General features: G+C 38.5%; 1 protein-coding gene across 1 annotated transcript in view; it reads left to right on the top strand.

The window, feature by feature from the left end:
- LOC122645754 (dual specificity protein kinase YAK1 homolog) overlaps window positions 1–13,432 on the top strand; it is a 30,891-nt gene extending 17,459 nt beyond the window's left edge. The window contains exons 3-18 of the mRNA XM_043839107.1: window positions 3,230–3,383; window positions 3,476–3,585; window positions 3,727–3,796; window positions 3,931–4,013; window positions 4,109–4,187; window positions 4,327–4,367; window positions 4,683–4,805; window positions 7,510–7,654; window positions 7,842–7,956; window positions 8,076–8,158; window positions 8,263–8,337; window positions 8,862–8,936; window positions 9,113–9,930; window positions 12,335–12,508; window positions 12,741–13,018; window positions 13,180–13,432. Coding sequence (XP_043695042.1) covers window positions 3,230–3,383; window positions 3,476–3,585; window positions 3,727–3,796; window positions 3,931–4,013; window positions 4,109–4,187; window positions 4,327–4,367; window positions 4,683–4,805; window positions 7,510–7,654; window positions 7,842–7,956; window positions 8,076–8,158; window positions 8,263–8,337; window positions 8,862–8,936; window positions 9,113–9,930; window positions 12,335–12,508; window positions 12,741–13,018; window positions 13,180–13,256 — 2,500 coding nt within the window. The 3' untranslated portion in view covers window positions 13,257–13,432. The remainder of the gene's footprint in view (window positions 1–3,229; window positions 3,384–3,475; window positions 3,586–3,726; window positions 3,797–3,930; window positions 4,014–4,108; window positions 4,188–4,326; window positions 4,368–4,682; window positions 4,806–7,509; window positions 7,655–7,841; window positions 7,957–8,075; window positions 8,159–8,262; window positions 8,338–8,861; window positions 8,937–9,112; window positions 9,931–12,334; window positions 12,509–12,740; window positions 13,019–13,179) is intronic.
- Window positions 13,433–15,611: the final 2,179 nt, after the last annotated feature.

Genomic DNA, 15,611 nt, shown 5'->3' with positions numbered 1-15,611 from the left:
TTATATTTTTCATTAATTTTAAAACAAAAACCTCTTATTTTCCCCTATTTTTTCCATTTTTTTTGAAAATTTGAAAATATTTTTTATAATTTCCAAAAATTAAAATAATTAATTATTTACAGAAAAATATTTTCAACACCGTGAGGCCGTAGATCGGCCAATGGTGTCTAACATATATTTAATTGATAACCATACAATGTACATAACCCCTATTATTTTTAGATTTTTGTTGTAGGAAAATCAAAATTTTGAAGCAGAAAAATAAAAAAATAATATATATACTGGAAAAAAATTTCGACACCGTGAGGTTGTAGATCGGCCTCCGGTGTCTGACATATATTATTTTCATCACAAACAAACAAATATTGATCATGCATTTTTCAAAAATGCATTTTTGGAGAAATTGGTTTTACATGAAATAGTGGAAAAGCTTCACAAATGTGCTAATGGTGTGTTCTTCGACGTAGATGCGACGAAGATTCGAAGGCCGGTGCAAGAATCAGCAAGGAGAAGTGAAAGGATGAAGAACAAGGAGAAAAAAACCCAAAACACCAGAGCTTGTTAAGTCTCAGTCGAAATTTCGACCGAGACTAACGAGTTTTGGTATTTATAAAGCTACTTTTTAAAAAGGCATCTCGATATCTCGCGAGATTTTGATTTTCGAGAGATTAAGTACTATGCTCCTAGGGTCATTTTAGACTTGCCCTTGGCTCTTTTAGTTCCTTAAATCTGAATTAAGGCTCTCATTGGTATCATTTTTATTTTTGATTTTTGCCTATTTAACAAAAATCATTAATGAAAACCATTTTTTATCAAAACATAAAAATTGTTTGGTAACCAATAGACATAATAGATTGTCTACTAAGAAATAGTTTTGGCTTACCTATGTGCATAATGATTTTTATAAGGAAAAATAACGAGATTAGTCTTCCGTTAACCACCACCATGCAACTCAGTCTTCCCTGCAATCTGCAATGATCCCTAAAACCCACTCCGGAACAGAAAACTTCTAACTATTAGAATCACCATCTACCATGGGGGTGGTAAGACAATTAGGACCAGGCCAGGGGAAATTAATCAGTTCTATCAGGGGATGACGATATACAGAACCATCATTGGCAATAAAGATACTATTTGAGCTTGGGCATGATGAGTTTATAAGAACTGGGGAACCAAAATTGAAGCAAGAAAATTCATAAGAGTGCTCAGAGAGAGAGAGAGAGAGAGAGAGATGTTGCATGTGTTGTTCTTAAACTCCTGCAAATTGTTGGAGTCAGGTGTTCTAGGTACAGGGAGGAACAAGAGCAATATGGCCTTTATTGAAATGGGCTTGTAGATCCTTGAGAATCAGAAAACACATGGCATTAGGTCACTGCTCACTGGTGACAAATATGGTCTTAATCTAATGGGATGCCAACATGGTGAATTGAGTTACTTTTTCCTGTTTGTGGATGTGTATCAGATGCATCTTTCTTTACAACACATTAGATATGATTCTGGGAGAGGTAGAATGTCAGACTGGGGCGGTTTACGGTACATAGATAGTATTTGAAAGTCTGCCTTACCACATTGCTTTTGATTTTTTATTATTTTAAATATAGGGGGGGGGGGGGGAAGTATCCATAAGTGTTACCTTCTAAAATTGTTTGGTACTTGTGCCTATGTTAGACTCAGAGAGAGGGTTATGGGGGCTTAATACATCATTTAGTATCGCAAAGAGTTCATTATAGCCTCAGATACTTTGGATGTGAGAGTTTGATATCTAGAAACATGTTGCAATGAAGGTTTTCTGTTAATTCCTTCTTTTAGATTCCATTTGACACCTGTAGTACCAATGTCTCGTATAAGGTAATTTTGACATCTACAGTCCCACCTAAATACATGCTTTTTGTTGTGAACTTTCCCATAAGAAACTAAACACTTTCAACATGATCTACTCCCCTGCTGAATTGCATCTCCAATTGTGTGGACATGGATTTGGCCACAAGTACGGTGCTGATTCAGGAGGGAAACCCACGGACGAGTCCAACAAAATTTTAGGTTGAGAAAAGGAAAATAAGAAACAGGGAGAGCCCATTGTAACAAAACCCATCTTTTTTTATATTGAGCCAAAAGAAATCGAAATATGTCTATATATATATATATATATATATATATATATATATATATATATATATATATATAGATAGATAGATAGATAGATAGAGATCCCCTCCTTTTCCCTCCCCTCCATTTACCACAAATTTTGGAATGGGGAAAGGGGTCTGAAGCTTCATCTCATGGTTGTTTTTTTCCACATGGACAATGTTGCCCATCAATTATGTTTTTTATTCATTTTCATGTCACAATACCGACTACCGAGGGAGAGTCTATAGCTAAATGGGTGGAGCCAGCAAAAAAACACCATTTTGGGATCTTTGATGATAGAAATTATATATTCCTCAAGTTCCTAAATCTTGTCTTTTGGGAATTGCTGAAATCTGATACCCCATGTTGCCATGTTGGTGGGACTCTGACACCTGCACTTACATCCTTGGTAACATAGGGAGAGAAGGATTGTCTGCTTTCTTGCACATGTATGCTAATTGTGCATGGCAGAACATGAACCAGTTGACCTCCTTCATCCGCAGTGAGTTCGTGATGGAATTCATTTTGGAAATGCGATGCCAGCCCTTCGGTCTCATGTATCTTATGTTGGGTTGACGGAATGCTCCTTTTGCCATGAGGGGAAAGCTTGTAGTCCATTATGGTGGCAGCCGGCAGGCCTATGTAACATTCTATGAGCTTGCTATTGTAGGGTGTTCCTGGTTAGGCGTGGATTACAATAGGGGATTATTGATGTTGACACCATAATGCATTTTCTCGCATCAGAAAAGATGTTTTGGGGTATCTATACATAGTCTGTGTTATGATTAACAAGAGATTATGTGCTCCTCTTTTAGAGTGGTAAGAAACTAAGAATGGTCTAGCGGTGGTCTCTGCCTGCTTTAGGAATGTTTTGACTCTTTTTAATTGTGTGATTATGTTAGATTGTCTTTGCGCACATCCATGTTCATTTTGCATTTGGCGAGTGGAATGATCTGAAATAAAGTGGGAGAGTGGTATACTGTAGTAGTTAGCATTTTAAGTTCTGAGGTACCTGTGAATAGAAAAATAGGATTTTTCCTTTTGACTATTTGATTGACCCTCCACCATTCAGGTGTTGATCTTTCTCTGGAAACATTTGCAGGTATGTTGTCAAAGATGTTCTTGGCCATGGGACTTTTGGACAGGTTGCTAAATGCTGGGTTTCAGAAACTAACAGTTATGTTGCTGTGAAGATAATAAAAAATCAACCTGCATACTATCAACAGGCACTGGTTGAAGTCTCTATTCTGACAACGGTAATTAAGTTGTTTTAACTCCACACTTCTCTTACATGGAGTTTCTAATGGATACTGCTTTTTATGCTCACTAAAATTGCATGCTTCTGCAGCTTAATAGAAAGTTTGATCCTGAGGACAAGAATCACATTGTCCGTATCCTTGATTACTTTGTATTCCAACGTCACTTGTGCATTTCTTTTGAACTGCTTGGCACAAATCTGTAAGTTGTTCAACGTCTATATTGCCAGCACATTTCTTTAAGTTGAGGAGATCTTCTAAATGTATTCGTTCTAATTCTATAGTCATGCAAAATAATATATTTCGTATATCCTTACGTCTGACATGCTTTTTGGCTCTTCAGCTATGAGCTCATCAAGATGAACCAATTTAGAGGGCTATCACTGAGCATTGTTCAAGTGTTCTCAAAACAGGTAATGATATCTTGTTAATACGAGGCTCAGTTTAAAGTATTTGAACATAACATTTCCCTTTTGGAATGCTTGACTGATGCTCCTTAAACAATGAAATTTATCTCATTTTATGTTTACTTTATTTCATCTCTTAGATTTTGCGTGCATTGGTTCTAATGAAAGATGCTGGCATTATTCATTGTGACTTGAAGCCAGAAAATATTCTTCTATGTACAAGGTGAGCTACTTGTTATGATCACTTTGAACTGTACGGCTGTGCATGATTCATATATGTTCTTTTAAACTGTAAATATAGTGTCTTGACATTGACAGTGTTAAGCCAGTAGAAATCAAAATTATTGATTTTGGATCAGCTTGCATGGAGGATCGGACAGTTTATTCATATATTCAGGTTTGGACCTCTCATTTTCTATTAATTTTATTAGTGGTGTGATAACGTGTTTCACTATCAATCCTGTGGAACAGTTTCATACTTTCATTAGATAATGATGTTGTTTGATGCTTGACTCTTTTCTCTCTTTCTGTTGCAGAGCCGTTACTACAGATCTCCAGAAGTTGTTCTTGGTTACCAGTATCCTTACTAATAAAATTAAAATTTCATATTGAAGTATCATTTGCATCTGTCAAAACAGAAGGATATTTTTTTAAAGGAAGCTAGGATGTACTGTCATACCCTCCGAGCTTGGGAATATAGGTTGCCCTCTTGTTTACCCCGTCTTTAAATTGGCTTCCTTAGGGTATACAGTTGTGTCTTTCCATTCTGATTTTTCTGGACATCCCTCATTAAGAGTCGGAACTTCACATTCTCGCAAATTGATCTAAACAATTCAAAATTCTATCCTTGTGTAACATGATATTTCAATTTGTTCCTTAGCTGCATCTTCAGATATACCACCGCCATCGATATGTGGTCCTTTGGGTGCATTGTTGCAGAGTTGTTCCTAGGGCTTCCATTATTTCCAGGAGCTTCAGAATTTGATCTTCTCAGGAGAATGATAGAAATTCTTGGGTATGCTTTGCTCTTTCATGTTTGTATTTGAGGTCCAGTACAATTTCTTTCGTTTTCATGTTTCTTTTGTTGATGTTTTTTCAATATCTTAGATATAGCTTCGTTATCCTAAAGATTTATTCACAGTTAAAATGTTCAGGAGAACCGGACATGAAAATGAAGTTGATGATAATTTAATCCAACATATGAAGCTGTATATTACAGTCTTAACAATTAAATCAATAGCTTGATGTAATGTGGAGCTGGATCACGAAGGACCTAGCCCCAGGCAGGATCTTCTTGAATAAAGTTTAATGCTGATTTGGTCTTCAAAAAACTGGGCCGCAATTGAAGAGCATGTAGCAGATCACACCATGAAATCGATTGGAATAGAAATAAAGAAGAAGGATAGGATTAGTATCCCACTGTCTCCTGGGTCTCTCACAGCCGTTAATGGCTTTAACCAAGCTCTTTCTTTTTTTCTCAAACTCGACTTGGCTAGTTATCAGCCTATTCCTTAATTTATAGTTCCAACTGATTACATCCTAGGTCTCAAAACTAAAATCCAATTAAAATAAAACTCTTATTCTTAATCTAGAAAATAACTCCAATTATGAACTTCTAAAACCCCACGCAAGGCAGCAACCTTCTTGGATTCAAAGTACTCCACGCAAGCTGTCCTGGTCCCCCGCAAATCTGGGTAGATAAATAAAGAAAATAATCTTAAATTATCTCTTGACAGCTCAATCTCGAGATAAAAATCTCCATGCAACTAGCCTTCAAACCATCCTCCATACAGCTGGCCATGGGGCCCACCAGATCTAATAAAAATAATTCCCAAACAAGGCAAATATGGGCTGACACGGGTCACATGAACAGTAACGTGAACAGTGTTTTGGTCTTTTCTTCATGTAAATAGGTTTGAAAAAAGATCTTAGAGTGTCTAGGGTTGCACCAGGAGGGTCTCTTAACGCCTTCTTTTTTCTTCTCATCGGATTTATTTCACAAAGACTTGCCATGGTAAGGAAGAAGGGAGGAACAAGCACACTTGGCGAGCGCAGTACAATGGAGAGTTGTATGCTGCGTTCGGGAATGATGAATCGCTCCCGAAAAAGAATCTATTTTATATTCGAAGGAATCCAAATGACAATAACTAGTACCGATTGATGAGGGAGAGACATATGTAGGTTGGTACAATCGGAGGTATCACCATATTCAGGATTCAAAGAGATACTGTACTGATCTGGCTTTTTTCGATTGTTCCTGATCAATCGAATAGAGTAATATGTTTCCCAGGAGCACATAAATTTCTTTATGTTATTTTACGATACGAAATTCACTTCAAATAGTTACCCCGACAGAGTACTTTTATGATATGATTTTTCCTATCGTTTCTTCTAGCACTGATTCTGTAACCTATATGACTAATTGGGGACAATCTATCTATCTCATCAAAATGAATTGCACACTGGATTCTCGATGTATGCGTCCCAATCCAAGGAAAGGGGATACTAATCAAAGATCCGCTCCTGTTTTGGGGAGGTATATAGAATGAAAAAAAAAAACAGATGATGGGAGCATCCGAACAAAGCAGCAGAGGCTGCTGTGGAAGAGACAGCAGCAAAAGCACTAGTCTCCATTGATCACCTACCAGCAGGGGAAGCTGCATAGGTGGCAGGAACTTACTTAGCTGTTCAGTTCTAGAAGGTAGCATTAGCTTCTGATGAGTAAATAAAAAACCCTAGCAGGGCAGTTGTCAGAATCGAGCAGAGAACTGGGTTTTGAATTTCCAGAAATTCCAGCCGTCAGACTAGGCTGAAACTGAGGTCGAGGTTCCCTCTTGTAGTAGAGAACAAGTCCTCAAAATATGAGCTGATTCTGATGAGCCAGTCAGAAGCCCTAATTTCAGCAAATTGGGCCAAAAAACTGTTTGGAGAGAAATCGCAGAGCTGAATCTGTCTTTGACTTGATCCAATGCTGCAGTCTTCAAACAGGAAGGGGTGTGTACCAGGAATAGCAGGAACCAATCTCCAGGAAAAAACAGAAATCGATCTTCAGCTTTTGGGGGAAGAACATGATCTCCAATGGTGGAGGGAATCTGCCGGCAGTAGGTCACACCTGTAATCTTCAGTCTTCAATGAGGTGAAGGTGAGGGCAGCATCTAAATCTCCATTAGATCACCTCATAGGTGCTGCCCTGAGTGAAAGAGAGGAGCCGAGAGTGGTGGAAAAGGGAGAAACCAGAAACCGTGGGAGGGGGGAAGAAAAAAAAGAAATAAAAACTTTGAGAACTCCTTCCTAGATCAGATTTTGCTCTGATACCATGAGAAGCCCTGTAGAACTGAATGCTTGAGTGATCGATATGGATCACCAAGCCCCTTTATTTATATTCAAAGAGTTACAATAATCCTACTAGGAATAGGTAAACTACCCTTGCCAATTCAGACTAGGAATACCTAAATAAGAATCAGCTAAGGGAGAATAAACATAAACATAAAAAAGGACAAGTAAATCCCTATCGGGTAGAACTAATTATTCTAACAAGTACTTATCATTGATATGGTTTTGCTGTCTTGTTGGGGTATTGTGATACCGCCTTTACTCTTTTTATGTCTTCACATTCTATTAAGAAATTTGTTATATTGCTTTTGTTTCTTGTTTCAGCGTCAGTAACGTGTGGGGCCATGTTTGCTAATATCTTTCTGTACACATTTGTTATTTAATAGAGGACAACCCCCTGATCATGTTCTAAAGGAGTCAAAAAATACAAATAAGTTCTTTAAGCGTGTTGGAAGTGCCCACCAGAATGATGAAGCCTTCATGGGTGGCAGAAGTGCTTACCAAATAGTAACTGAAGGGGAATATGAAGCTGTAAGTGATTGACATTATTTTTTTTTCAGTAAAGAAAATAAAAGTAATACACAAAAATTCAAGTACTCATAAGTATAAGGATGCTTTATATGGCTAATAGTTTTCTTAAATATTTTTGTAATATTCTTTTAGTATTTGGTTGTAATTTCACCCAAATTTCCCCCCTTTGCTTCTACTTCCTGTTCAGAGAGAAACGAAGAAACCGTTAATAGGGAAAGAGTATTTCAATCACATGAAACTTGAGGAAATTGTCAAGACCTATCCTAACCGAAGAAACTTGCCTGAAGAAGAGATCTCAAGAGGTTTGCTGCATTTTTATTTGTCAAAAATTACAATTGGCGTCTGTCCTGCAACGGTGAACGGAATCAATGAATTCATTTTAAGGTTGTTGGTTTTCTTTCTATTTATGGTCATGTTGCAGAAAATCATACCCGCTTAGCACTGATTGATTTCTTGAGAGGTCTTGTTGAGTTTGACCCAGCGAAACGATGGTCACCTTTACAGGTTATTAGCTTATCAGGATTGTTTCATCCTTCCGGCATTTATCCTCTAGTCTTATATGTCTAAATTTTAAACTGGATTTCCCTTATTTGGTTCTTCTTTTGCAGGCTTCCAAACATCCTTTTGTAACAGGAGAGCCATTCACATGCCCCTATAGACCTCTCCCAGAGACCCCACGCATGGTGAGTTTAATCTTGTATGACCTATTTTAAGTTGCTTTAGAAGCTTGAAAGAAGAAAATGGTGACCTCACTTTGGAGATTTCTAACCTCTCTATGAGATCTCGCTTTATGACACTTATAATATATGTATGTTTTCTTTGTACTTCTTGGATTAGTGAAACTCGCAAGTTTAAAAATATGGTAAAATGGCTTCGATAGTTACAAAGTTACATTCCTCCTCCTACTTTGTAAACCACATATTTCGATTCCCTCATTTCCTTACTACCACTTTTTCATCATGAGTGCTGTAACAATAAAAACTTGCTGTACTTTTGAGGCTGGTTGGTTCTGCGACTTGTGTCATATTTGTACATTTGCCCACAATCATTTATAGTTCTACAAATGCCTTGCATTTGGTCTGCACCATCATCTGTCATGTGACAATCAGTGACTTGATCACCGATGAGATCTATGGTGGTTAAAAACTTGGTTTTCTGCTTTGTCGATTAAGTGTGAGGTTGTTCATAACTACTTGTCTATTTGTAGCCTGTTGGTCAGAATATTAAGGTGGACCATCACCCAGGGGGTGGGCATTGGTTTGCTGCTGGTCTCTCTCCTCAGGTGAGTTCTTCCCTTTATGATATGCTGTTGTTATTTCTTAGTGGTATGGGCACCCTTATAACTAGTTGCTTCACATCTTTGTATCAAAGCCTTAACACGTTCATAATTTCAGTTGGTAGCCGTTTATCTGTAAAGGTTACTATGGTGGAATGTTTACAGTGGTTGTTAATTTACAGGTTTTAGGCATGAATAGAGGTGCTTCACAGAATAGTCCGCATTATCAGGTGGCACAATACTCTCATGCTAGTAGTTATGGCAGTTTGGGAAGTCATGGTAGCTATAATGATGGTGCTGCACTTGGAAGCAGTTATGGAAGCTATGGGGAAAGTAGCAGTATGCATCCATATTATTCACCTGTTGGTCCTGGCTTGAGCATCCATGCACAAGGTGGTGTATCAATACTTGGAGCAAGTCCTGATGCTCGGCGAAGGAATTCTCAACTTTCTCATGGAAATGGCCTTGGTGTTAGCCCATCTGCTGGAAATTTCATTCCAATGTCGCTAGGTGCGAGCCCCTCACAGTTTACTCCTCCTAGCTCCCACATTCAGGTTTCATCTGCGTCTCCAGGAAAGTATGGCCCCACCTCTCCTGCGAGAAGTAGTGGTGTTCATGGGTCACCACTGGGCAAAATGTCTGCCGTTAGCCATTTCAACAGAAGAAGTTGGGGATATCAAGGAAGTATGCAGTCTCAGGAGTCTGCATCATGGCAAGGGCATCATACTGATACTGTCAGCTGTAGTCATCCTGAGGGGAGCTCTCGTGGACATGGTGGTTCTCCTCGGAGTACGCATTCATCTACTCTCCTGAGCTGGAGACATCAAAGGGGAGGAGGCAATAGTGTCACTTCAGGATACTCATCAACTAATCAGAATTTATCAGGTTCCTTTGCACCTAACCCTAATGTGTCATTTGCACCAGCCACAGAAACTGTTTATGACAAGTCTGAAAGCAGCTCATCATTGCCTGATCCTGGGGATTGGGATCCCAATTACAGGTTAGCACTAAAAGCTTTCAATGTGTCATTCGAAACATACTGCTGGCATATTTTACCTTTAGCGCAGCCTACAACTTACATTATCAGAAAATGATTTGTATGTGGTTGATTATTCAATGTAGATTTGTCTACACTTGCCTGTGCAGTTATCTGCTGGAAAGAAACTCTCCTGTCCAGCAATTATAATTTATTAGCATGCATATATAGTGGCTGCAGAGGTCAAATCTGAAAGTGTCGGCCTAGCATAATACCCAATTTAAGTTGGTTAACAAAAGAAAACGTCGCCACCCCTTTTTTTTCTTCTTTTGTGGTAGATAACCAAGCATGTTTATTGCGAAGAAGATCTAGAGTAAAAGGCAAAACAAGAAAAACCATTTAATGATTTATTTAACTCTCCTTTGAGCATATTAAAACATAAAATGAAAAGAACTATGCTTTGAGCAGCAGTCCATCAATTATGTTTCATAAGGAAAAACAGAAAATACCTTCTAGTTCTCATGACATCCATTTCCTCTTACATCTTCCCTATATAATTGTATTCCCAAAGAAAATGTTCGAAATCCAATAAGAGTCGTTGATGAACCTAATCAGAGCACCATGTTGTGACAATTTTTACTGTTGATTTTTGCTGTAAGATTCGGTTTTATTTTGCCCAGAAATTGGGGAACTTTTCATCATGGAGTAGTTGCTATATTTTGATTTGTGTTGAAGGAATTTGTTAAATTGACTGGTTTTGGCAATAAAGAAGGTGATATAGAGGTTAATGTTGCTTATAGAATTAAAACAGGATGGATGAAGAGGAGAGGTGCATCCGGACTCCGGAGTGTTGTGTGATCCGCCTATTCCTTTAAAGCTTAACGGAAAATTTACAGGACTGTCATACGACCGGCTATGATGTATGGTGCAGAATGTTGGGCACTTAAGAAGCGTCAATTGTCAAATAGATAAAGTAAGTGTAGCAGAGATGAGGATGTTGAGATGGATGTGTGGCAAAACTAGGAAAGATAAGGTAAGAAATGACCATATTAGAGTTGATTTGGGAATAGCTTCGATATACGACAAGCTACGAGAAATTCGTTTGAGGTGGCATGGCCATGTGCAACGGAGGCCTTGGGATGCTCCTATACGGCTATACAGGGGAGTGATTTGATTCAGATTGAAGGAACTAAAAGAGCCAGGGGCAGGCCTAAATTAACCATAGGAGAAGTGGTGAGGAAAGACATGCATAGCTTAGGACTTGCATCATTTATGATGTCAAATAGAGCTGATTGGAGAGCAAAGATCCATGTATCCGACCCCATTTAGTTGGGATTAGGCTACGTTGTTGTTGTACTGATTTTGGCAATATCAACTAGTGTGTTCAGGTTGGCCACAACCTTCTTTTACCACTGTGTTTTATGAGTTTGGTTTTAATTGGTTTGAGTGTTTAACAAACTTTTGATTGGGTTTCTTTATATATGCTTCCCACTTTTTTGCTTGCATTTTGACTCAATTTCAAAATTTTATACTGCATGAATTCAGTGGGGGCAGGAGCTCGTTCTGCTGTTTATATATTAATCCTTTGATAACACCACCCTAATCAACAGTGAGTGGCCTGATTGGCATAGCCAATCTCAGGTTTCTTCTGATGCTTATGATGATCTGCCATGTCAGACTGCCAGTCTTAGTTTTGGGTCCAGTTCAAAGTTTTAAAATGCGGAATCAGAGACGGAATCGGATAGTGACGATACCGATCCGGATTGGGTCGGAATCGGCCTTCAAGAACATCCTAGAATCGGTCCACAGATCCAATAACAGGGAAATTTTACTAGGGTTTTGAATGTGATTCGGCTGTGTTGGATCGGTCGAAATCGGGATCGGTCACTGCCGATTCCGATACGAATTGGCCAATTCCTGATTTTTAAAACCATGGTCCAGTTGGTGTCCAGTGAATCAGAATGACATGGTTGGTTGTATCTTTGGGTCGGCTGCAAGACTGCTATGGTGATATTGGATCAAGGTGACTCAGGATGTGTTTGTGTTCTCTAAGCTGAGGGAAAGTGATAGGTGAAATTAATTTTCTGATTAGGTTAGCGCCCTGATCAAGGAGTCAACTACAGCAGCAGCTCCCCCATGACATTATTCATCTCAATAAAGATGAGAAACATTACTCAACGATCTGCACAATAAACTAAACTAGAATGTGCATATCCTCCCACAGAATTCCTGCAAAGAATTAAGAGACTAAATTACCTTTAATCTTAATTTTACTTTTGAAGCGTTGTATCATTCATATCAAAGTATGGTTTTCCTCCATGTTTTCAAATGATTTGCCTTGTGCCAAGATTGGGTTGAACCTGCCTTTGATTAGGCCTGTGTACTACTTGTGTTAACTTTCTTTTTCCTTGTTGCATTAATCTTCCAGCGATGACCTTCTATTGCATGATGATGGTTCTGATACAAGTTCTATAACCTCTGATTTGGCAAATGGGATGCGCCTTACTCGTGCTTCGGATTCTACAGTTCAAATGGCCGGAATTAGAAGAGTCAATCGTATCTCTAACCAGGCACAAACAAGTACAAGCCTACCCATCCAGAGGTACGCTTTTTGTTCCTTGAGTCACGTCACTATGTAATAAACCAAATTGCATGCTCTAGCATAGCTGCGTGTTGTAAATATTAGTTGTGGAATGGGTTGGAATTTTATTTTCCAAGCATGGTTATCATAGTTCTAATTTTGTGGAGGGAGGATTTTGTTTTTTCTCATTTTATTATCATTGTTTTGGGTATTTATTTAGATCTTTTGTCTTGGTTTTCTGTAATAAATGCAGAAACAACGCTCAAGGTTACCCACATGTAGAGGTAGGCAGCCCTCCATCCCATGATATGTATGCCGGGTATGGCCGCAAGTCTTCACATCTCATGCCTCACCTCTCATCAAATTCTCTGAGCCGCTTTGGCCAGCAACCTCCTCAGCGGTTAAACCAGCCGACTTTTGTTCGTGGTGGTGATTGGAATCATCCAAAGGTTCAGCCCCCTCCACCCAACTGTACTACTGGGGGTCCAAGTTCTCCTAGCAATAGCTCATTTGCTAACGGCATGAACTGGGGTACTTCAATAACTCACACTGCCATACCAATTATTCTCTTTTTCGTTTCTCATTTTATTTAATAATACTCCTCTCCCACCCACCACACGCCCCCAAAAAAAAAGAAGGGTGGCTGCTATATTTTTCTGATGCCATATTACCAACCCTGTCCTGTATTTTAGGACGAGGCGCTGGGCATCCCATCACCACCATTCCACCAACATCCCATGCAAGAAAGGACTATGGGAGGATAACATAATGTTGAAGACCAGTTCATCTTCCCTCGCAGGATGGTTCATGTATTCTTTTGTTGCCAAGGAATTTGTATTTGATAGTTCTATTTGCGTTGCAGGGTTGTGCAATCTATGGATATCTTTCAGATCTTTTTGATCAATTGTGATTTCATAAATATAATTTATATTTAAGGAATCTTCATCATCTTTGTGCCATCACTTCATTAGACTTTTTTTGGGCTGTCACCTGTGCTAAATTTGTATCTGTATCTTCTTGTTATTTTCTGCATTGCCATCTTTCTTTTTTTTCTTCTCCCCGAATCACATTGAAGGAACTAAATGTTGTTATTAAGGTATAGCTTGCAGGTAAATAGAAAAGCTTCAAATGGGGTTCACCCTGGAGGCCAATAATCTCAGGTTATTGGACAGGTAATGCACATAACATTGGGTGTTTTTTTTTGGTTGGGGGGGGGGGGGGGGTGGTTGGTTTGGTTTGTTGTTGAGGGGTGTGGGGAGGTGGGTATTCAAATTTATCTTTTATTCTGTTGAACTAATCAATAATTTTTTTAATTTTACTTGCAGATCAACGTGTTTGAGGTTTGCTGGTCCCAGTGGATGGACCCCTTGTGCCAACCAATTGTTGACCAATGGAAGTCTTAGAAATCATATTATTCTAAGTTGCGGTTCCTTTTTTTGTTTGTTTGTTGGGGGGGTGGGGTGGGGATGGAGTTCCTTCATATATCCATTTTTAACTTGTAATCGGGATTTGGAATTGGGACCACAATGTTATTTTGTTGAATATCCAAAGGTCCCCTTAGTGTATCATGAATGAAACCAGTGTATGTGATTTATTCCGTCTCTAGAGCTACACTGTTTTTATCCCCCTTTTTTGATAATGAAGCTAAGTTGTTTTCTTTAGCTTATTTTTGTGTTATGTTCTAGTTTTATAAATGGGAAGTACAAATGTTCCTGGAAGGTGAACGGGAGGTTTTTTTTTTTCTTTTAATGAGAAGGAAAAGTTTACTAGAAAAAGTCTAAAATATCCAGCATACATTGGTCTGTAGAATTATATATTCTGGCCTGCTGTTTGATTATAGTTACATTCCAACATAACTTAAATAGAGATTGAATATCAAATAGTAAATGAAAAAGATCCCAGGGCCATGGAGGTCTCTCCTGATCCATCAACTAGTTATTCACCTCCTCCGAGTCGGTTCAAATGGTTAGGTTCCTACATTCCAGTAGAAGTGTCTTTTCAATACCTTCTTTGACTGTCTGAGTTCCGTTTCCTGGGTTGTCCCTATGTATCCTGAAGTCATACTAGAAGCAATAATTTCATTCTTTTGTGTTAATATTTTCCATCCTGCCCTTTTTGTTGAGGGCTCTACTGCCATCGGAGATGATTAACCCATGGTTGACAGTGTTGAGATTTTATTTTTTCCCAAGCTTTTCTTTGATATAAAAGAATGAACCAATTTTGCCTTAGCCATGGTGAATGGGATCTCATTTATCAAGTGGCGTGAGGGTATTTTCGAACATACCAAAAACCTAGGAGAGGTTTGTGCATCCTAGGATAGTGGATGAACCGTATTCTATTGGTGGAGGAAAACTTTGTCCTAAAACAATTGCCTGGTTCGGTTCATTGCTGATGATTTGTTTCAATGAAGTTTGTTTCAATGAAGTTTGGATTTTATGAAGCTAATGAAGCTGGAGCTATACAGCACATTTGTGAACGCAATTGATTAGCCCCCGCATGGAACGGAATGGGGGTGAGACTACAGTGAGAGTCTAGGCTAATTTAGTGCTAGAAGTCTGACCTGGTCACGCCAACTGTTTCATTCTGCCTGAATTTAACTCAGGTCTGTCGATGAAAAACTAGGTAGACTTTATTGCCATTTGTGTTAGGGTTGGGGTGGACAATTGTGCGTTGCATGACTCTCTCTCTCTCTCTCTCACACACACGTATGTACTGCTCATGAGTTATGTGTCTTTGGGAGATAATTTATAAAGAAGTAAATTGATTTTAAACATGGAATCAAGGATGATGAAAAATAAGTCGTGAATAGCACACTTGTTTTTTCCATCAATGTATCAAATGCCTATTTTTAATACTAACATAAAATTACTTTTAGATTATTCTGCAAACCCTTTTAAATTCATTAAATAACTTTTGGAAACAAGATATGGGACACTTAAAAAAATGTTACTTTGTTTTTTTGGTAACAGAAAAAAAATGTTACTTTTCAAACCAGTGTAAGAAGGATTCTACATGCTACACCAATGAGGATCTGGAAAATGGTATCATTCACATGAGGTCCAAAGGTCCCACAAAGTCAGATAGGAAAGTATGTCATTGTGGGTTCCATTGTTTATTAAGGGGT

This window comes from Telopea speciosissima, chromosome 11 (assembly GCF_018873765.1).
Source record: "Telopea speciosissima isolate NSW1024214 ecotype Mountain lineage chromosome 11, Tspe_v1, whole genome shotgun sequence".
In the NCBI taxonomy this organism is placed as follows: Eukaryota; Viridiplantae; Streptophyta; class Magnoliopsida; order Proteales; family Proteaceae; genus Telopea; species Telopea speciosissima.
The sequence above is the reverse complement of the archived record's forward strand: the minus strand, read 5'-3'. Positions and strand labels throughout refer to the sequence as shown.